Source organism: Lutra lutra, chromosome 7 (genome assembly GCF_902655055.1).
Source record: "Lutra lutra chromosome 7, mLutLut1.2, whole genome shotgun sequence".
NCBI lineage: Eukaryota > Metazoa > Chordata > Mammalia > Carnivora > Mustelidae > Lutra > Lutra lutra.
Genome location: NC_062284.1, coordinates 117,182,048 through 117,205,011, shown reverse-complemented (window position 1 = coordinate 117,205,011; position 22,964 = coordinate 117,182,048). Strand labels below are relative to the sequence as shown.

The window sequence follows — 22,964 nt, the reverse complement described above, 5'->3', positions numbered from 1 at the left end:
TCATAGAAGTGCTAGTCCCCAGTACAGCATCAGCCCGCACCCCCCCAACACACCCACAGTTCATCTGTCTAAAGCAGTGACATTTTCAAGAGTTCACCAAACACCGTGCCGATATAATCTAGATAAAGTTCTTCAAGGTTTAAGGATTCCTTGACTGAAACTGCAATTTCCTTAAAGAACAGCAAAACATTTGCTTACATGTATTTCTGTCTGCAGTCCCCACTTTTCATTGGCTTGAAACTTCTGGGTCGCATGCCCTTTGTGAATCCCACACAGACATAGAGCAAATCCAATTTCGGGATGTTCGGCTAGCCCGTCCACTTGTCCAACAGTCAGCCAGTACAGCAAAATAATAGCTAGTGAACTAGTAATTGGTTTCCCAGCTTTAGATATATATAAGATATATATATCTGATATATATATGATATATATATCCTAAAACGCCACGCAAATTTGCTGCCCTTTCAGTAAAGAGAGTGAGCATCAAGCTCTGAGGTTTTTGCAGACTTCTCTTGGATGCAGACTTCTGAAGCTGTATTATAAAATACCCACTCCCAAAAGAAGGCTTCAAGATGGAAATTACAGAGGCGCAGCTTTTTGTAATTAACAATATCATTGCATCACTAGCTAATGCCTTTTCCAATATCCTGACACAGCCTGAATCCCAGCCATAGCCATTTTCCACCCATCAGGTTTTTAGTAAGGTTTCCAGACCCTGGAGGAAAAAAGTCCTGAGCGGGGGGAACCTACCTTTTGAATCCTGGCATGTCCAAGATGTGTGAGCAGGAGCAGCGAAGGGGAAAAGAAAAGGAGCTGGCAGCGCGGGACCTCGGAGCCGGCCCTGAACTTCGGCTCCCTCTGGGCCCTTGGGGCTCGCCCGTATTTTATTCCAGGGGGACGAGCCAGTCGTGGGGAGGACAAGCGGAGAGCCTAGGTCCTCCGAGCCACTGGAGAGCCCACAGAGAAAGCACCTGGTTTTGCTTAGCCCTTTTCAGTAATTCAGCATTAAACCAATTGGAGGAGGAATTTTAAAAATGAACACTTCATTTTCTAAGTATGTTAAACAATGCAAATGGGGCCTCAGTCTGGACACAGCTGGTTCAGATTACAGCGCTCACCAACTGGCTAGACTCCTCACAACAATCTTGGGGCGTCTGCCAGGACCCAGTGCTGGGCTGGGAGGAGAGCCCCGGCCCGCCGCCCCGCCGGAGCAGCCGCACTCGCGCTCCCCGCATCTCTACCGGAGGCGATTGGCGGGTAAGTGCGGGGGGGGGCGGGGGGCTGGGAGGGCCCGTTGACTCTTTACTTCCCACCCAGCGAGGACCGCGGTGCCTGGGCCGGCGGGGCAGCCCGGCCGAGGCGGGGGTGGGGGAGAAGGAGGATCCAGCACCCCAGACCTTGGGGAGCCCGGGGATGCCCGCGAAGGTCATCCTCCCGCAGACGGAGGACTCGAACTCGGGACAGACACAGCGACCGGGACCCGAATCTAAGGATTTACTGGGGAGCCAGACCCAATGAAGCAGAGGCCTGCGGGAAGCGACGGGAGACTCACGGTTTTCTAGAAGGGGTGGCGAGCACGAGGGGGTGGGGAAGAGGAGGAGGATGGAATCTGGCTGAGGCTAACGCAAGACATGGGCTTGTGCAATGCAAACCTTCCCGAGCCCACGCGCCCGCCCCGCCCTCGTCCCCTGATTCTCGGGGGCACGTTCCTCCTTTAATTAAACAGTGTCCAGGCACAATACACGCCGTCCACCTTACACGGATGCAATGTCGTCTTATATATCTCAATAAAGCTGAAAAAATTATAATTTATTTTAAGGTGTTCCTTGGCTCGAAGGGGATTTTAATAAGTGAAATGATTTGAAAAGACAAAAAAGGACCCTCGGGGAAAGCAGAATGATGGATAAGAACCTAAAAGCATAAGGTTCAGTGTTTCACATTCATTGTATTGGTGCGGGGAGGAGGGGAGTGTTAAATTATTTCTTTTTCTTGGGGCGCCTGGGTGGCTCAGTGGGTTAAGCCGCTGCCTTCGGCTCAGGTCATGATCCCAGGTCCTGGGTTCGAGCCCCACATCAGGCTTTCTGCTCAGCAGGGAGCCTGCTTCCTCCTCTCTCTCTGCCTGCCTCTCTGCCTACTTGTGATTTCTCTCTGTCAAATAAATAAATAAAATCTCTAAAAAAAAAAATTATTTCTTTTTCTTCCTTTCTTTGTTTTTGTTTTGTTTTGTTTTGTTTTGTTTTTTAAGCATTGGAAACTTCTCCTGAGATGAAGTCTTCCCAAAGACACCCTTCTAGAAAAAGACCAACGTGGGATTGGCAGTAGACCAAGCCCCTTCTTCCCCACCTGCATCTTCCCTTGGGCCCATCAGAAAGAACTACCTACAGCTGGAAAGGCCCTGATGCGGTCCTATCTCCTCACCAGGACTGTGTGCTGCGGGGATTAGGACTCCAAGTCACTAGAGTGGGATTAAGAGAGGTTAGTTAACTCCCCCACGGTCACACAGCTATTCATTGATACAACTGAGACTCCAAAGGCTACATAGTTAGCCTATTCATTGATACAATCAATTCATTGATTAATTTACATAGTTAAGCCTTCTCAAAGACCACCTTTTTAGTAAGTAAATGAAATCCTACCCTAAAAGTGCATTTGGGGCACCTGGCTGGCTCAGTCAGAAGAGCATGCCACTCTTAAACTCAGGGTCATGAGTCTGAGCCCCGTGTTGGGTGCAGAGATTAAATAAAAATAAAATCTTTTAAAAATATAAAAATAGGAATGCGTTCAACGAAAACGTCAGGATACTAATAGTTACCAAAACTGAGCGTCTACTATACTATTCTATTTACTCTATAGGCTAAAATCTCCCATGATAAAACATTTTTAAAAATACATTATATTTACAAGGTTGTTCACTTATCCCAACCGAGGAAGTTTATAAACAGCCTTAACATCCATCAGTTGGGCACCAATAGGGTTAAATAAAGGAGGGGACTTCCAAACCGGACTATTGTGCAACCAACAAAAAAAGCTAGACGAGTTAGAGTACACACTAGACAACTCCTTTTATCTAGAATTCTGAATGAGGTAGTGACTTTGAGGGGCACTTCTGGAAGCTGATAACATTCGAATCAGTAGTTTGGGTCCTGGTTACAAAGACGAGTATCCGCTTAGGATTCATGAAGTCTCATGTATGTTAACACTTTATTAACTTTTTTTTAAAAAAAGGATTGAACCATCTCCTTGTGTGCTTGGTATTAAAGGACTTCTGGCAAAGTCAAAATGGTAGAATATTGGTAATTTTTAATAGTTCCATAGGATATATTAATAAGTGTAAAAGCAAGTTGTAAAAGTGTTTAGTGCATGCCACCATTGGAGAAAAAATATATACACAACTTCTTGCTTGTGTATGTAAAGAAAAGACACTTCCTGAAGGATACATGGGACACTGTTAGTGTAGTTTGTCTCCTGGGAAGGAAATTGGGTAGGCTGCTGGGGAAGAGAAGTGGAAGAAAAATTTTCTTTTCAAGGCTCACCTTTTGGTATAATTTGATTTTGTACCATTAGCACATACTACCTATTCAAAATATTAGGTTACTTTAATTGAAACATATATTAGTGGCGCTTGAGAGGCTCAGTCTGTTAGACATCCAACTCTTGATTTCAGCTCAACTCATGATCTCAAGGTCATGAGATCGAGCCCCACATTGGGCCTCACACTGGGCATGGAGTCTGCTTAAGATTCTCTCTTTCCTCTCCCTCTGCCGGTCCCCCACCAATCTCTGTCTCTCTTTAAAGAAAAATAATAAAAATAAACATATATTCTATTTACATAGCACTATTTGGGGAGTAAAGGAGATTTTTAAATGACTTAGTCCAGATACCTTACTCAGAGTATCAACTTTCTTGAAGGAAAAGGAGGGAGAGGAAGTCAATATGTCTGTTTTATACAAATTAAGCGAACTGAGGATCTTGAAACCAAAACTGCCCAGGGATCCATCTTGGACCAGAGATTGTTTCTATTTTAAAACTCCAAGGTTGGAAGAGGGGAGAGAGGGTTGCTTGAAAGTCTTGGTCTTTGTCTTGGTTTCACCATCTACCTGCTGGGTGACCTTGGGGGAATCACTTAACCTCTTCACATCTCAGTTTCCTCATCTTCAAAAGGGAGGTAATATTTACCCCTCAGAGTTGTGAGAATAGAATAAAAGTTGGTTATCCTCATGACTGTCACTGCGTCCAGATCCTTACCCTATACAATCTCCTCCAAAATATCTTTAATAACCAGCGAATTATCCACTTCCACGGACAAAAGGGAATCATCACTTCACTAAACAGCCCGGGTCACCATTGTTAGAAAGTTCTGTCTTGGGTTGAGCCCAAATCTCTTTTCCTATGTGCTTTTCCCCTCTGCAGCCCTGGGCTACTCCCCCTTCTACATGGCTTCCAGCTTCCTTTTCGGGAAAACAGCTCCCCCTCCTGGCAGTGCTGGTGTCCTAGTCCCCAGGAGCCGCAGCCCGCTTTCTTTCAAGGGCTCCTCCTATGTCCCGTGACTCTGCGGCCACTGCCCAGTCTCCTCCTCCGCGGCTGCGTCAGCCTCTTGGTCCATACCGATTGGGCATGGACAAAAACAACCCGTGATACAGGCTAACACCCTCTCCTTCGTCCTGTGTTTGGACTACGGATCCTCCTTCATGGAGAGCGAGGTCTTCCATGTGTCCATCTTAAACTGTCATCCGTTGTCCAGGATCTTTTCCAATATGAACTTTACTATGTAAAATATAAAGTGTCACCCCCAGCTTCGATAACTAGGCATCTGCTGACCGTGACTTCTTTGACTTTGTCAGAGTTATCAATAAAACACTAAGACTAGCGCTGGAGTGATGTGCTCTGTCCAGGTTGGCCCGGATCTGAAGAAAGAGAACTTTCTTCAACATTTTGAGGCAACTGCTGATTATCTAACGGGGTACCACCACCAGCTTTTCCCACTCAGTGTACATGTCCCCATCCATGAAGACTTGGTAAGAGGCTTTGTCATCAAACACATCAAAACACATGTTATCTATAGCATTTCTCAATCTAGCAATTCTGTTTTTAAAAAAAGGGAATGAAGTTTGCTGAGCATGAACTACTAAGGGGAATCTTGCTGGCTACTTAGGGACCATCACTTCCCTAAGTGTTTTCCTTTTTTAGTTGCTACATCGGAATCCCAACATCTGCCCCTCCTGCCATCATCAGAATCAAATACAATCAAAGTTATGACACAACTTCACAAAATGTACATGGTAGTGAGCCTCTAAGAGTTTATCATCTACTGAATGGGACCTTCCTGGCTCAGGAAAGCTCAAGTCCTCACTGTGCCATGGGTTGGGACACAGATGGGCTGTTTTCTCTCTCTCTCTCTTTTTTTTTAAGATGCTATTCAAATGGGGGGCGGGAATTCACAAAATTATACATTTAATGATACATTTTGACTGTTAAGTTGTTTAATGTTTTACTGTCCAAAAATAATTACATCACAATGCCTTTCTGAATGCAAAGGCAAAACAGGGAAGACAATGTTACTGAATGTCTAGATCATGCTAGACTCCACCCAAATGCTCTTCTTTGACCACCATAGAAACCATAGGAAGCACCTATGGAAACCCTCCATTCTGCAGATGAAGACCCAAAGAGATTAGGGCCATGCAGACAATAACCCAAACAAACAAATTCCAGCCCAAACCAAGTCTGTTTGGCTTCAGTTTCCTCATGCTTTTCAGTTATCAAGATTTGCTTTCTCTGACTTGCTGGTTACATGGCTGGTTTGTTCTTAGCTCCCCGCAAACACTCCAGAACTCCATGGTCCTCCCATCATTACCTTCTCTTCTTATTTTCGTAACATGAACAAAGCCTTTCACTTCTTATATTATCCAAAGTTGGCCCCAAAAGGTCAGAAAACTTAAATAACTGACAGTGCCCAAGTAAGGCACTGGGTTGTGTGGCCTCATGGTGCAGGTCTTCCCAACCTGGGGATGGGGGGAACTTCTATTGTCCAGATGTTCTGTGGCTCCTGCTCTCCCCCTCCTCCTCTCTCTCTAGCTCGTCAGTGAGCCCATGTGTCAGCCACCTCCTCACCACCTACTCCCACCTTGGCTATCGGACCTCTGGCCATGCCCCACCATTCACTCAAAATGGTACTTCCTGAGTTTTCCAATGATCTCAGAGCCAAATGCAATGACTTTTCCTCCATTCCTAACTGTTCCTCTGTCCCTTTGAAAAATTTGACCATTAATGACCCATCTTCTCCTCTCTTGTGTTTCAAGTTATCCTGGTTTTCCCACTATGACCCTGACTGCATTTTCTCTCTCTCTCCACTAATCAAAGGGCCTCCCAAAGTTAGATCCAGACTCTGTAGTCTTTCCTACTACCCTCCTGGGCATAGTCATTTGTTCCAGAGCTGTTAATGGGACATAGGTCTCATAAACAGTCAGTTATGCTGATAACTCTTGAATAAAGTCCTCTCACCATCCCTAGCTTCTCTCTTACTCATGTTCAACTTCTTATGGTCTCTTTCCCCCAAATCCATTTCCCCTCTTGACTTATCACGCACCACATCAAGGAAATGAGTTCACTGTGAACTAATAAATAAGTCAAAAGGACTCTAGCCTAGAGGTAGTTTTTAGTTTGCGGTTGTTGGTGGTGGTGGTTTGTGTTGATTTTTTTTTTTTTTAATAGAGATACCTCAACATGTTCTCACATCACACTCTGTAGGACGGTGGTCTAGGGCTACTCTGGCAGCTGTATCCCTTTAAGGTATCAAAGATTCAGGCTCCATCTCTCTTGCTGCTTGGCAATCTCTAAAGTGATGACTTCCTTCGACTTGGTCCAAAATGGCGCACCACCACCACCAAACTCACATTTCAGGAAGTAGGATAGAAGCTGATAGTAGACCCAGCTGCAAGGGACACTGGGAGATATAGCCTGTGTCCTGAGAGATTATGAACTGACTTACCTAAGACTCTGGAGTTCTCTTGCTGTGACGGCAGAGAATGGACATCCGAGGACAAGCAGCTGCCTCAGCCAGAAACCCTAAGGAGCCTCAGTTGTGTCTCTACTTCCCTTGACTTGTTTCTATTTCTTTTTTTTTTTTTTTTAAGATTTTATTTATTTATTTGTCAGAGAGAGAGAGGGAGAGAGCGAGCACAGGCAGACAGAATGGCAGGCAGAGGCAGAGGGAGAAGCAGGCTCCCTGACGAGCAAGGAGCCCGATGCGGGACTCGATCCCAGGACGCTGGGATCATGACCTGAGCCGAAGGCAGCTGCTTAACCAACTGAGCCACCCAGGCGTCCCTGTTTCTATTTCTATAGTAAAGATAGTTCTGCATTGTCATTCATGTTACAGAGTTTCCTCAGTTTGTCTTTTGCCTTTTCATCTCACAAAATATTTGAAACATCTACCTTTTACATTTTTATGTATTTGGATGTCTTAATCCCATCCTTCATGGTTGCTGCCCTCTGCGTCATGCTTATGCTGAGCATAGAGTGAACTTTAGAAATATTGGTTCTGGGACGCCTGAGTTGCTCAGTGGGTTAAGGGTCTGCCTGTGGCTCAGGTCATGGTCCCAGGGTCCTGAGATTGAGTCCCGCATCTGACTCCTTCCTCACTCACTGGAGAGTCAGCTTCTCCCTCTGCCCACTGCTCCCCGTGCTTGTGTGTGCTCTCTCTCTCTGACAAATAGATAAATTCTTTAAAAAAATAAAGAAAGAAAAGAAAATATTGGTTCTGTTTCTCTGGAGAACCCTGAAAAATATAGGACCCTAAGTACATCTTTAACCTTGTTGAGCTTCAGGTTTTCAGTTATAAAATGGGGGCAAAAATAACCACATGATGCTGCAATAAAGATAGAATTCTGTTCATAAAGTACCTAGAAGGTGCCAACACACAGTAGGCCTTCAATAAAGGTTTGGAACTTCTCCCCCGACTCTATCTCTCAATAGGGCCAGTAAGTTTGCATTGACCATGGGAGGGCACAAAGAGTTCCCCCATCAGTCTTGAGGATATTAAAAAGGACACTGCCTGGAGGAGGGGACCGAGTCCTGAAACTCTTAAATCATTTACTGTAACCCCTTAATTTTACAAATGTGAAAACAAAAGCCCAGAGCAACTCATTTACCCAGGATTGGAGGATTAGGGGCATAACCAAAATTGAAACCCAGATTTTCAGGGTTTCTTCCCTGATGACCATGGGTCTCTAACTATACTTGTTCAAAGACGTTAGAATTTTCTGCACATGCTTGGAATTCTCAGGAAATTCAGCAAATTGTGAAAACACCTGGGCTTTTCTTATGGATTATTTTAACTGGCTGTGGTTTTAACATATAACCACATGTAAAATATGGGATCTCTGCTATAGAAGACTTCAGGCAAGCCACACCCTTTGTCATGGGGCCCCAGAGCTGCACTCAAAAAAATAGCTAATGGCACTTGTCTATTTGCCATCTATTTCGTTTTTGTGTCTGTTTTAGACACTTTATATGGATTGAGATTAGGGCAAACTTAATATGACTTTATGATGGCATGATGTACCAATTATCTCATTTCCTATTCACAATCCACGTAAGATTAGCAGTTCCCAAATTCCTCAATTAATCAGACCAATAAAATCAACACCCTCAAAAATTAGAGGGAATGATATCATCTGTCAACTTCGAATTTTGCCAAAGTAAAATTAAAAATTTACACTATTATATATGTCATCATATTGCACGAAAGAAAGGACTTTTAATAGCAAACATAGGACAGAATTTGCAAGTCTTTCTATACATCCAGATGGAATGGCAAATTTTTCTTAAGCTTATTTGAGAGAGAGGGAGAAGGAGACAGTGTGAGCAGGGGGAGCAGGAGAGGAAGAAGTGGGTTCCCGAGTGATCAGGGAGCCCGATGCCGGACTGGATCCCAGAACCTTGAGGTCATGACCTAAACTGAAGGCAGACAGACGCTTGACTGACTGAGCCACCCAGGCACCCCTGGAATGGCAAATTTTAACAATGCACCTTGGAGAATTCAAGAAGGGAAGTATCATGCATTATCATCTCTGTTATCCTCCAAAAAGCAACAAAATTGACTCCTTACTTGTTACAGTTTCAGGATGTACAACGTGAAAAAGCTTTCAAAATAAAGAACAAGGAAGAAGGGGCGCCTGGGTGACTCAGTGGGTTAAGCCTCTGCCTCTGGCTCAGGTCATGATCCTGGGGTCCTAGGATCGAGCCCCACATTGGCTTCCTGCTGAGCGGGGAGCCTGCTTCTCCCTCTCCTTCCACCTGCTGCTCCCGCTGCTTGTGCTGTCAAATAAACAAACAAATAAAATCTTGTACACTTTGAACATACTTTAAGTTCCGTCCTTGCCATCCTGACTTGGAAGCTTTTGTGGACTAATCCAACAATCGGGCCCACACAGTTTCTTCCGATGCCTTTTTTCCTGAAACTGGGTCACACTTTCTTCTTTGCCTCACAATTTTCTTCTTGAAATCTGGACAACCTGGATTATACTGGAGCAACTATGGTATTCCGATGTTTTTTTTTTTTTTTTTTTTTTTTTCTAAACCTGATTTGATTTAAACTGAGGAAACTGGTCTCCCCCATGGGAGAATGCAGCTGCTGGTGTCTCTGCTGTTTTTTTGTTTTTTGTTTCTTTTTAATCTTGTGCTCTGGCTTCCCAGAGGTTGCTCCTGCGTGACCTACGCGGCCTGGGCGCAGACTGGGAAATGCTCTGAGACCAGTCCTTTCATGGCTTTCTCGATTCTATTCTCCCCGCTACCTTCCCACGGGGGGCCCCCTCGCCCTATCCGGAACTGCGATCTCAAGACAAGCAGAGCTGACTTTTCTCCACGTTTGCTTCCAAGCTCAGCACTTTCAACGGAAGTCAAAGTCTGTGCAGAGTCCACACCCCCTACCAGCAGTCCGCCCCTTGGGCAACAAAGCTCCTGGTTTGCATGATTAGCTTTCGCAGCTTTCCTGATGAGCTTGGTGCTAGGAAAACTAGGAGGTTTGGGGAGCCCTGGGCAAGAAGGCCTACAGACTCCAGTGGTTCTTATCTGAAGCTCTAGATGTTTTTCAAAAATCAACAATTTTCAGTTTCTTGCCTGCCTCTGGTCAATTACCAGGACCTCAAATGGTTGTTTTTGACCATTTTGGCTTCCTACTTTTTTTTTTCTTTGCAGGGAATGGGCTGATCTTGTCCCACTGCTATACCAGATGTTTCTAAATATCCTTATTGTCTCTTCTTATGTGTTTGAAATATTTCACACACACACACATTAAATGATGACAGCAGAAAATTATTTTTCACCAAGGAAAACTAATGTCCTGGGGCAGGGGGGAGGTGGTGAGCGGGTGAATAGAAGTGAAAAGACTTCTAAAAACAGAAATGTTCATTTCTCAAGTAGCAGTTCTGTGGATAATTGATTTTTACCAACATCAATATTTTTCAGCACAGAAGCTAAAGTTGGCAAGGGCAAGCCTAGGGAGAGGGGCCCTGGTTGAACACGTGCATCTCGGCTGCCTCTAGTAATACAGCTACACGTGGGGTGGTAAATGCTTCAGAGGACTTTGAGGGGATTCCAAAAATTTCAAAAGACTGCACATTCCAAGTAAGTTTTCCAAAAATAAAAAATTACCTCATTAGTCTAGAACTTGTAACTCCATCACCCTCTTTATTCACGGAGAGTGCCTGCAAATCCCTTTTAAAGGGATTAATGTGTTAACTCACAGATGACAGCATGGGTTCCTTAGACACACCTCGATGGAAGGAGCTGCGCAGGAAACCTGAAGCAAATATTTATGACTTTGGCTTCCAAGTCTTTTCTTGAAAGGAAAGCATGTTTCCCTTCACTGTCTGGGATAGACTGTCCTTTGGTAAGTGTTTGCATTTGCCCGGGGTCAAGAAGGGCTTGAGGCTGATTCCCCATCGTTAGAGGAAAGCGTCTCACAACACAAGACCCTTCAGCATTATTTTTTAAGCATTTTATTTATTTTTTTTAAAGATTTTATTTATTTATTTGACAGAGATCACAAGTAGGCAGAGAGGCAGGCAGAGAGAGAGAGAGAGGAGGAAGCAGGCTCCCTGCAGAGCAGAGAGACCAATGTGGGGCTCGATCCCAGAACCCCGGGATCATGACCTGAGCCGAAGGCAGAGGCTTTAACCCACTGAGCCACCCAGGTGCCCCTAAGCATTTTATTTTTAAAGTCATCTTTCCACCCAGAGTGGAGCTCAAACGCATGACCCCGAGATCAAGAATCAAACGTTCCCCAGACTGAGGTGGCCAGGCATCCCCAAATGCCACGTTTTAGAAAAAAATCATGTTGCTTATATTTCTAACAGGCCAAAGATAACTAGGAAACAACCCCACCAAACTCTTACATTAAGTTCATAGTATTTTCAATAAAGATTTAATTTCTTTTTTTTAATTTTTTTATTTTTTTCAGCATAACAGTATTCATTATTTTTGCACCACACCCAGTGCTCCATGCAATCCGTGCCCTCTACAATACCCACCACCTGGTGCCCCCAACCTCCCACCCCCCACCCCTTCAAAATTCTCAGATCGTTTTTCAGAGTCCATAGTCTCTCATGGTTCACCTCCCCTTCCAATTTCCCTCAACTCCCTTCTCCTCTCCATCTCCCCTTGTCCTCCATGCTATTTGTTATGCTCCACAAATAAGTGAAACCATATGATAATTGACTCTCTCTGCTTGACTTATTTCACTCAGCATAATCTCTTCCAGTCCCGTCCATGTTGCTACAAAACTTGGGGATTCATCCTTTCTTTCTTTTTTTTTTTTTACAGCTTTATAAACATATATTTTTATCCCCAGGGGTACAGGTCTGCGAATCGCCAGGTTTACACACTTCACAACACTCACCATAGCACATACCCTCCCCGATATCCATAACCCCACCCCCTCTCCCAACCCCCTCCCCCCATCAACCCTCAGTTTGTTTTGTGAGATTAAGAGTCACTTATGGTTTGTCTCCCTCCCAATCCCATCTTGTTTCATTTACTCTTCTCCTACCCCCTCGACCCTCCATGTTGCATCTCCTCTCCCTCATATCAGGGAGATCATATGATAGTTGTCTTTCTCCGATTGACTTATTTCGCTAAGCATGATACCCTCTAGTTCCATCCACGTCGTCGCAAATGGCAAGATTTCATTTCTTTTGATGGCTGCATAGTATTCCATTGTGTATATATACCACATCTTCTTTATCCATTCGTCTGTAGATGGACATCTAGGTTCTTTCCATAGTTTGGCTATTGTAGACATTGCTGCTATAAACATTCGGGTGCATGTGCCCCTTCGGATCACTATGTTTGTATCTTTAGGGTAAATACCCAGCAGTGCAATTGCAGGGTCATAGGGTAGTTCTATTTTCAACATTTTGAGGAACCTCCATGCTGTTTTCCAGAGTGGTTGCACCAGCTTGCATTCCCACCAACAGTGTAGGAGGGTTCCCCTTTCTCCGCATCCTCGCCAGCATCTGTCATTTCCTGACTTGTTAATTTTAGCCATTCTGACTGGTGTGAGGTGATATCTCATGGTGGTTTTGATTTGTATTTCCCTGATGCCGAGTGATATGGAGCACTTTTTCATGTGTCTGTTGGCCATCTGGATGTCTTCTTTGCAGAAATGTCTGTTCATGTCCTCTGCCCATTTCTTGATTGGATTATTTGTTCTTTGGGTGTTGAGTTTGCTAAGTTCTTTATAGATTTTGGACACTAGCCCTTTATCTGATATGTCATTTGCAAATATCTTCTCCCATTCTGTCAGTTGTCTTTTGGTTTTGTTCACTGTTTCCTTTGCTGTGCAAAAGCTTTTGATCTTGATAAAATCCCAAAAGTTCATTTTTGCCCTTGCTTCCCTTGCCTTTGGTGATGTTCCTAGGAAGATGTTGCTGCGGCTGACGTCGAAGAGGTTGCTGCCTGTGTTCTCCTCGAGGATTTTGATGGATTCCTTTCTCACATTGAGATCCTTCATCCATTTTGAGTCTATTTTCGTGTGTGGTGTAAGGAAATGATCCAATTTCATTTTTCTGCATGTGGCTGTCCAATTTTCCCAACACCATTTATTGAAGAGGCTGTCTTTGTTCCATTGGACATTCTTTCCTGCTTTGTCGAAGATGAGTTGACCATAGAGTTGAGGGTCCATTTCTGGGCTCTCTATTCTGTTCCATTGATCTATGTGTCTGTTTTTGTGCCAGTACCCTGCTGTCTTGATGATGACAGCTTTGTAATAGAGCTTGAAGTCCGGAATTGTGATGCCACCAACTTTGGGTTTCTTTTTCAATATTCCTTTGGCTATTCAAGGTCTTTTCTGGTTCCATATAAATTTTAGGATTATTTGTTCCATTTCTTTGAAAAAAATGGATGGTACTTTTGATAGGAATTGCATTAAATGTGTAGATTGCTTTAGGTAGCATAGACAAGCATCAAAATCCAGGAGGTTCAGAGAACCCCCCTCAAAATCAATAAGAATAGGTCTACACCCCGTCACCTAATAGTAAAATTGACAAGTCTTAGTGACAAAGAAAAGATCCTGAAAGCAGCCTGGGAAAAGAAGTCTGTAACGTACAATGGTAAAAATATTAGATTGGCAGCAGACTTATCCACAGAGACCTGGCAGGCCAGAAAGAGCTGGCATGATATATTCAGAGTACTAAATGAGAAAAACATGCAGCCAAGAATACTATATCCAGCTAGGCTATCATTGAAAATAGGAGGAGAGATTAAAAGCTTCCAGGACAAACAAAAACTGAAAGAATTTGCAAATACCAAACCAGCTCTACAGGAAATATTGAAAGGGGTCCTCTAAGCAAAGAGAGATCCTCAAAGTAGTAGATCAGAAAGAAACAGAGACAATATACAATAACAGTCACCTTACAGGCAATACAATGGCACTAAATTCATATCTCTCAATACTTACCCTGAATGTTAATGGGCTAAATGCCCCAATCAAAAGACACAGGGTATCAGAATGGATAAAAAAACAAAAACCATCTATATGTTGCCTACAAGAAACTCATCTTACACCCGAAGACACCTCCAGGTTTAAAGTGAGGGGGTGGAAAAGAATTTACCATGCTAATGGACATCAGAAGAAAGCAGGAGTGGCAATCCTTATATCAGATCAATTAGATTTTAAGCCAAAGATTATAATAAGAGATGAGGAAGGACACTATATCATACTCAAAGGAACTGTCCAACAAGAAGATCTAACAATTTTAAATATCTATGCCCCTAACGTGGGAGCAGCCAACTATATAAACCAATTAATAACAAAATCAAAGAAACACATCGACAAGAATACAATAATAGTAGGGGATTTTAACACTCCCCTCACTGAAATGGACAGATCATCCAAGCAAAAGATCAACAAGGAAATCAAGGCCTTAAATGACACACTGGACCAGATGGACATCACAGATATATTCAGAACATTTCATCCCAAAGCAACAGAATACACATTCTTCTCTAGTGCACATGGAACATTCTCCAGAATAGATCACATTCTTGGTCCTAAATCAAGTCTCAACCGGTATCAAAAGATTGGGATCATTCCCTGCATATTTTCAGACCACAATGCTCTGAAGCTAGAACTCAATCACAAGAGGAAATTTGGAAAGAACCCAAATACATGGAGACTAAACAGCATCCTTCTAAAGAATGAATGGGTCAATCAGGAAATCAAAGAAGAATTGAAAAAATTTATGGAAACAAATGATAATGAAAACACAACAGTTCAGAATCTGTGGGACACAACAAAGGCAGTCCTGAGAGGAAAATATATAGCGGTACAAGCCTTTCTCAAGAAACAAGAAAGGTCTCAGGGACACAACCTAACCCTCCACCTAAAGGAGCTGGAGAAAGAACAAGAAAGAAACCCTAAACCCAGCAGGAGAAGAGAAATCATAAAGATCAGAGCAGAAATCAATGAAATAGAAACCAAAAAAACAATAGAACAAATCAACGAAACTAGGAGCTGGTTCTTTGAAAGAATTAATAAGATTGATAAACCCCTGGCCAGACTTATTCAAAAGAAAAGAGAAAGGACCCAGATAAATAAAATCATGAATGAAAGAGGAGAGATCACAACGAACACCAAAGAAATACAGACAATTATAAGAACATACTATGAGCAACTCTACGCCAACAAATTTGACAATCTGGAAGAAATGGATGCATTCCTAGAGACATATAAACTACCACAACTGAACCAGGAAGAAATAGAAAGCCTGAACAGACCCATAACCAGTAAGGAGATTGAAACAGTCATCAAAAATCTCCAAACAAACAAAAGCCCAGGGCCAGATGGCTTCCCGGGGGAATTCTACCAAACATTTAAAGAAGAACTAATTCCTATTCTCCTGAAACTGTTCCAAAAAATAGCAATAGAAGGAAAACTTCCAAACTCATTTTATGAGGCCAGCATCACCTTGATCCCAAAACCAGACAAGGATCCCAACAAAAAAGAGAACTACAGACCAATATCCTTGATGAACACAGATGCAAAAATTCTCACCAAAATACTAGCCAATAGGATTCAACAGTACGTTAAAAGGATTATTCACCACGACCAAGTGGGATTTATTCCAGGGCTGCAAGGCTGGTTCAACATCCGCAAATCAATCAATGTGATACAACACATTAATAAAAGAAAGAACAAGAACCATATGATACTCTCCATAGATGCTGAAAAAGCATTTGACAAAGTACAGCATCCCTTCCTGATCAAAACTCTTCAAAGTGTAGGGATAGACGGCACATACTTCAATATTATCAAAGCCATCTATGAAAAACCCACCGCAAATATCATTCTCAATGGAGAAAAACTGAAAGCTTTTCCGCTAAGGTCAGGAACACGGCAGGGATGTCCGTTATCACCACTGCTATTCAACATAGTACTAGAAGTCCTAGCCTCAGCAATCAGACAACAAAAGGAAATTAAAGGCATCCAAATCGGCAAAGAAGAAGTCAAACTATCACTCTTCGCAGATGATATGATACTCTATGTGGAAAACCCAAAAGACTCCACTCCAAAACTGCTAGAACTTGTACAGGAATTCAGTAAAGTGTCAGGATATAAAATCAATGCACAGAAATCAGTTGCATTTCTCTACACCAACAACAAGACAGAAGAAAGAGAAATTAAGGAGTCCATCCCATTTACAATTGCACCCAAAACTATAAGATACCTAGGAATAAACCTAACCAAAGAGACTAAGAATCTATACTCAGAAAACTATAAAGTACTCATGAGAGAAATTGAGGAAGACACAAAGAAATGGAAAAATGTTCCATGCTCCTGGATTGGAAGAATAAATATTGTGAGATTTAATTTCTGAGGGTCAAAGGATGCTGGAGCTGAACAGAAGAGGACTCTCGTGAAAACAGTCACAGATGAAAATGATCACAGTTACGGTATCAAGATAGAACAAATCATTCATTTCTTAACCCCAAGTGGCCTGAAATACCAATGCATAGGAAGAACCAAGGCAGAAAACCAATTAAGGGGTCAAATATTTGCCTTAAGTTTTTATTTATTTACATTCTGGCATTTTTATCTCCAAGACAAATACTGTTGTAATTATAATGGGTGATTAATTCACTGGATTTATTATGGCAAAGCTATGCTGTCAACCCTTCCGCTATATCCTATATTCACATGACCTGAGTCCTAAGGACGGGAAAACAAGGTTCAGGTTCATAACATTTTGTATCCCACGATTGCTGGTCAAGGGCAAGAACTGTTTGCTTCTTATCTGACATCCAATTTGCAAGCACGCCTCCTTCCCTCTCCCACGTGACTCGGTTTCTTCTGCCTCAGACCCTCCCCTCCCCATTTTTAGCAGATAAACTCCCTGCCAGTGTCATCGAATTAAGTTCCCACAACTTCCCTCCACCCCAATCCACCTGCCATCTGCCTTCTCTTTCCTCACTCCTGTCCCAAGAAAGGTAGCCTTCCTCTCTCAGGCTAACCCTCCGCGTTCCACTTCTATCAGTTCCCCCCTCCCAAGAACTCTCTCCATGGTCTTCAGCCTGCTGGTCTGGGCTAAGCTGCGTCCTCCCAGCAGTGCTCACACAGGCTTCAGCCTCCCAGTCCAACACGACTTTCCCTACACCCCACTCATCTACTCATGTTCCCTTTCTCCCTCGTAGTCTGACTTCTCAAAGAGTCGCCTACAAACACATCTTTACTTGCTCATCACTGACCCAACCCACTTGACAATACGGCTTCTGCTTCCACCATTCCATGAACTCGGCTCAAGCTCAAAGCAACAACTTACTGGCCCCTAAATCCAATGGATTCTTCTTAAAACTTACTTTGCCAGGACAACAAGCACTTCACACTTTTGACCTCTTCCTACCTTCTTGAAACAACTGTTGGCTTCAGTAACACCCTCACCCGACATTCTTACCCACTTTTTGGCAGTAATCATCACAACCTCTAAAATCTGTATAGAATTATTGGCTTTATAAGTAAAGCATTCCCACAAGTGATACATTTACTCACTTAATATTGTGAATAAATGTGTCATCTGACCATTTACTATGTGGGTGTTCAATTATGAAAATCAGTCCCATCGTCAAGACAATTTTGTTAAAAGTCACAGAGAAATGATCAGTCAAAATCAGTACTCCAACTCCCAGCTTTAAAAACCATGCTCCTTCCAATACTACCATCACATGCGCTGTTAAAAATATTCAAGTTCCACATCTCAGAAAAGATGAAGACATAACTGAGATTATCTTGCTGGAAAACCAAGAGCCCAATGATGCATGCTACCTCCAAAAGAAAATTAAAAGGCTGGATAAAATCTCTCAGATCCTCTTTTCATGCAAAATCTTCAGCATCCATTCAATTATTCATACTTAACATTTCCAAGGCTCACACAGCATCCTAAGGGCAACATCCGGTGAGCGCTTGAAGACATTAGCTTCCATAGTCCATCAACTGCTGCTACAAACATGTGTAAGTCATTTCTCCCCCTTCTAAAGAAAAAGTCAGCAGCTGTTTGCTAAAAAAATTTTTTATTGTGGATAAAGACATTGCCAACTTACATATATCATTTTTATTTAGAGTTTTTGTTGTTTTTTTTTTTTTGCTTTGCAGTGCTCCTGAGAAATTCAGAAATGCACTGACTTTAGCTCTATAAAACACAGCCCAGTATTAAGGTTGGGTTGTAAATTCCCCACATTTAGGTATTTCCCTAAAAACCAAAGGACAACTTATCAAGTTTAATTAGAGAAACCTTAATAAGTTAAAAAGTAAAGACTGGCAAATAATCACAAATGTCAGAACATTAAAATACCATTACTTTTTCCATAGGAATATATAAAATAAATTATCAGTTATACTTGATATTTACAATATTCAATTTTTGTGGATGGAAGACATTTTAAATACTGATATATGAAAAACTTCATTGGCTTGAAAAATCAGATTCAAATGCTTTAAGTCTGACACATACTGGCACTCCCCCACTAATTCTTATCACTCCCCTAACCTTGAAGATGAAGTTTGTTTTCTATCTACTGATGGGCTAAGTATTTTGAGTCTTTTTCCCCTTTGCAATTAACCATTCAAAGGTTACAATAAATGGGAGGCTTTATTTGCAGAGGATAGTTAATATTTTAATTGGCTGGTTTTAAGAAAGTCATTCCTTTTCCCCCACGTTTTTGTTATTTTGGTTTTGTTTCCTTTTTTTTTGTTTTCTTTGAAAAATTGATAATGCCAGGTACTAAAACTCAACCAACCATGATACAGGATTATATTAAAATCAAATTCAATGACTGGATGGCTTTGCTACTATATTATAGCAGTTGAAAACCATTAGGAATGTTGTGAAAAACTGGCAGCTAAAGCAAAATTCAACCACAAAGTTTAGAGAGAAGTAAACAGTAAAAGTACTGTAGTTAAAATATTGCAGTAAAAATACCGTTCGCCAGGTCCTATTGCTAACATAACAATTATATGCTTTATCACTGTATGGTTACTGAAGATTCCTTGAGCAGATGTCTCATCTCTGACACAACTTGGTTTCAGAAAAGTAGATGAGTTATGCCTGGTTTAGATCAACAAACACTTAGTGTGCATACCAGTGAGCTATAGTTTCAGCTATGATACAACTGAAACATTAGGTACCACAGCTTGAGGACAAGGTCACATACTTATTTAAATAGCAGCCATGAAAGGACAGGCTGTGATGTTTAGATATGCAATCCACGCATAACAGCTTTCAAACTTTCATGAAACTCTGGTGGGGGGAGCACGGGAAGGAAATGCTCAAAATGTCCTCAATGGCCTTTAAAATATGATGACATGCTACACTTAAATATGTAGCATGCATCTCCTTTTCAAATTAAAAGAGGAAACTTTTTTGCATGTTCTCTTCAAAGGATCATGTGTCTTTTTTTTTTTTTTTCCAACTTAGAAACTTTTATTTCAGATGCTCCACACTGAAATGAAACGTTAATGGCAAGCAGCACATAATTTAGGATGGCCAGTGAAAGCGTCTTTGGAAGGATCATATAAAACTTAAGGGTAATAATTTCATAGAGAAATAATAATGGGCAAAACAGACATGAGGCAGTTTGACAGTTCTAATATAGAACCTGTACAACAATTTCCTTTAAAGTGGACTGAACAAAGAACAGCGATATATATAAATACATTCGCTCGGGAGACAGGTGATGCTCTTGAGGCAGCGACATCTTGGCTACTGAACATTTCAGAAAAAACGAGCTTTACCAATCCATACATGAAGACTTCTAATCCTCCAATCTAAATACAGTAGACAGTTACAACAAAATTTACAAATAAACAAATTGAGCCCTGGTCCGGGCCAGGCCTATTTACATATTTGGATTAGTATTATTTTCACCTTTCCTTGTTATACAGATGTTTCTGTTTTCAAGGCATACTGAAATTTACAAAATTCGCATAAATGTACAACTCCCATCGACTAATAAAAACACGAACATCCTGATAAAATGAAGTTCCAGGTCAAGACTTTTTTAGGATGGGTTTGTGAAAAATTAAAAAGAACTACTCCCTTCTCTTGGGTTGCGAACACCCAGTGCTGGTGGGGCTGACGTCACTACCCTCAGTGACCATGAGGATGAGAATGGGGGATTCCGGATGGATGAACCTCTTCCATCCCACCCCAGACAGAGGCAGGAAGTCTCCCGTTCAGTGACATTGCTAACTGTAGGTACGTGAGCGCACCTGTTTTTGACTTAACACTTACGTGAAAGCTGGGCGCGCGTGTGTGAGCAAACGGTTTTGAGATGATACCTTTAAAAAGATACCTTGGCTCTTTAAACTCAATCACATCCCCACCGGATGTACTCAACATTGAAAAGGAACAAATGACTGATACACATAACAATGAGGATGGGTCTCCAGGGAATTATGTTGAGTGAAAAAAGCCCCTCCCAAAGGTTACATGCTGCCCGAGTCCTTTTACACAGCACTCTTGAGATGACCCAATCACGGAGCTAGAAAGCAGTCAGTGGTTGCCGGGGTCAGGCAGGTACGGGCGGGAAGGAGGAGCACGGCAACTCCGAGGCTTGACGAAACTGCTGGGTATCTGCATGGCACCGCAGCGCTGATCACATCAACCCACGCATGTGATACAACCGCAAAGAACCAAACACACGCACATTCCACCTCAGGACACCTGTGATCTCCCAGGGACAACCCTGCTGTTGGCCTGTCTATACCAAGTCCTCTCAGGAGGGCTTAAGGGGGGGAAAAAATGACCCATATATGCTTCAGATCAATTGTTTGCACTATACAGATAAGCCACTACTATTATTTTCTCCTTTTTGGAAATTTCTTGATTATCTTTAAAAGATAAACCACATGTCTCTAGCTTAAATGAGCTTGAAAATCAAAAAGATAAAGAGCTGATATATAGCTACTATAAATTTTTATCTTTATATTTTTCTTATTTTTTATAAATTAAGATGAAAGATCAAATGTTTCTAGCTTAAATTGGTCAAATCAGAGAAGGAAAAAAGCACGTAATATAGCAAACACTTCCTCCTGTGACACCTGCAATTTCTAAAAGCAAAAAGAATATTTTTATTAAGTTTAGAGAATGTACAACTGCAAACAAATACATGACTTTTTCTGAAAGGCCACTTCGTGAGAGAGTACATACATATAGTGTTTGCGGTTTCTTTAAAGTGCTACGTATGTTGTCTCTGGCTTGGGAATCACCTATTGCTTTAAAAGGTCTTTCAACACAACTCCGGCGCTGTTGTCAGGTGACACTGGCAAAGGTGTAAATGTGGGCAACACATCTGAGATGGGTTTCAAAAGAAGATGCCCGGGCCCGCCGGGTCCAAGTCCAGCTGGGTTAATGAGAGGCACAGCCGCAGAGCGGGGAGCCAAGAACGGATTCACATCTGTTCTTCTACCAGATCTGGACTCTGCGGTATCTAGACAAGAAAATGCAAGTTATTCAGTCTCCTGTATATTATCAGTTAACACTATACATGTGTTTTACGTTCCTAGATTTGGCCCCCAAATAAATTTAATTCCTATGCTGCTGGGTCTGGACCCAGGTTCTGCAGGTTCTGTAACATAAAAAGGGTAAAAAAAGACAAGACAGGAAGCAAGAGGAATGGAGAAAGCACAGGGGAGGGAGGAAGAGCTGTATGCACACTAACACTTTATTAAACACATTAATATTGTTTGATACTCAAATACCAGTTATATAACTGATGAACTTCACTTATTTTAATGAAGGCTTTTCAGGTGGTGTTTTCTACGTTACAATACAAATTTTCTAACTACTCACCTGAAAGACTGAAGGACTTGAAAACTCCTTTTCCCCCAATAATTATGAGGGCCATGAAAATAACTGGCACCAATTCCACAGTGATAAAAATCAAGTTTAGTATTAATTTAACTGAAGAAAAACCTGATCCTTTTTTAGACATACAAAGGTTTGAAACAATTCTCTGTTAGATTATTTCTCTATCAAGTTATGCTGAAACTCATTTTTTTATTGGAATAGGTATCTGTTAATGCTCTAATGTCCTGGTGGTTAGAATTCTGCCTTATTACCCAAGAAGACTAACTCCCTAAAACACAAGTACCACCAAAAAAAAAAAAAAGCAAAAGCTTCTAAAACAGAGAAAGTACTGAGACAAATTCATCCAATCAACTTAACGTTGAGCACCCTGGGTCCCCAAGCTTTCCTTCCCTCTAAATGGTAACTTTCCAAACTCTGGAAAAGCTTCCAGTGCTCCTTAGTAAGCTCTGACCCTTGCCACACACTTCCAAATCCAGGATTAAAGACTAAGCTTATTTGGTGCTGTTGTTTTTTTTTTGTTTTGTTTTGTTTTTTTTTTTTAAAGATTTTATTTATTTATTTGACAGAGAGAGATCACAAGTAGACGGAGAGGCAGGCAGAGAGAGAGAGAGAGAGGGAAGCAGGCTCCCTGCTGAGCAGAGAGCCCGATGCGGGCCTCGATCCCAGGACCCTGAGATCATGACCTGAGCCGAAGGCAGCGGCTTAACCCACTGAGCCACCCAGGCGCCCGGTGCTGTTGTTTTTTAATGTAAACCCTGTACCAGCTCTGAACATCACTGGCTTTTGTCTCTGATCATTCCAAACCAAGGTGGGCACATGTCTTGATAAGTGAAGAGGAAGAGAAAAGGAAAGAAGAGAGGGAAGAAGGGGAAGGGATGGATGGGGAAGAGAGGACAGGGAGTAGGAGACGTTACCATAATGAATTTTGGAATCCACCTGAAGATGCTATGACCTAGTGTAGCAAGAAAAAAGTGTGGTTTTGTTTGTTTTTAAAGACTTTATTTATTTATTTATCTGACAGAGAGAGAGAGAGAGTATAAGCAGGGGGAGTGGCAGAGGGAGAGGGAGAAGCAGGCTCCCCACTGAGCAAGGAACCTGATGTGG

General features: G+C 42.1%; 2 protein-coding genes across 6 annotated transcripts in view; both read right to left on the bottom strand.

Annotated features, from left to right (window-relative positions):
- The window catches only part of FBLN5 (fibulin 5), a 73,821-nt gene extending 72,250 nt beyond the window's left edge, over nt 1-1,571 (bottom strand). Inside the window, exons 1-2 of one of the 3 annotated variants that reach the window (XM_047738531.1) lie at nt 1,553-1,571; nt 751-947 (exon numbers count right to left, since the gene is read on the bottom strand). In XM_047738531.1, the coding sequence (XP_047594487.1) occupies nt 751-767 (17 nt within the window). In that variant the 5' untranslated portion in view covers nt 768-947; nt 1,553-1,571. Of the gene's footprint in view, nt 1-198; nt 432-750; nt 1,226-1,552 lie in introns of those variants that run through there. The other 2 variants (XM_047738530.1, XM_047738529.1) reach the window with 2 other exon arrangements.
- Nucleotides 1,572-18,046: 16,475 nt separating this feature from the next.
- Nucleotides 18,047-22,964, bottom strand: part of TRIP11 (thyroid hormone receptor interactor 11) — a 70,070-nt gene continuing 65,152 nt past the window's right edge. For all 3 annotated transcript variants that reach the window (XM_047738368.1, XM_047738370.1, XM_047738369.1), the window contains one exon: nt 18,047-21,480. In XM_047738368.1, coding sequence (XP_047594324.1) covers nt 21,260-21,480 — 221 coding nt within the window. In that variant the 3' untranslated portion in view covers nt 18,047-21,259. The remainder of the gene's footprint in view (nt 21,481-22,964) is intronic.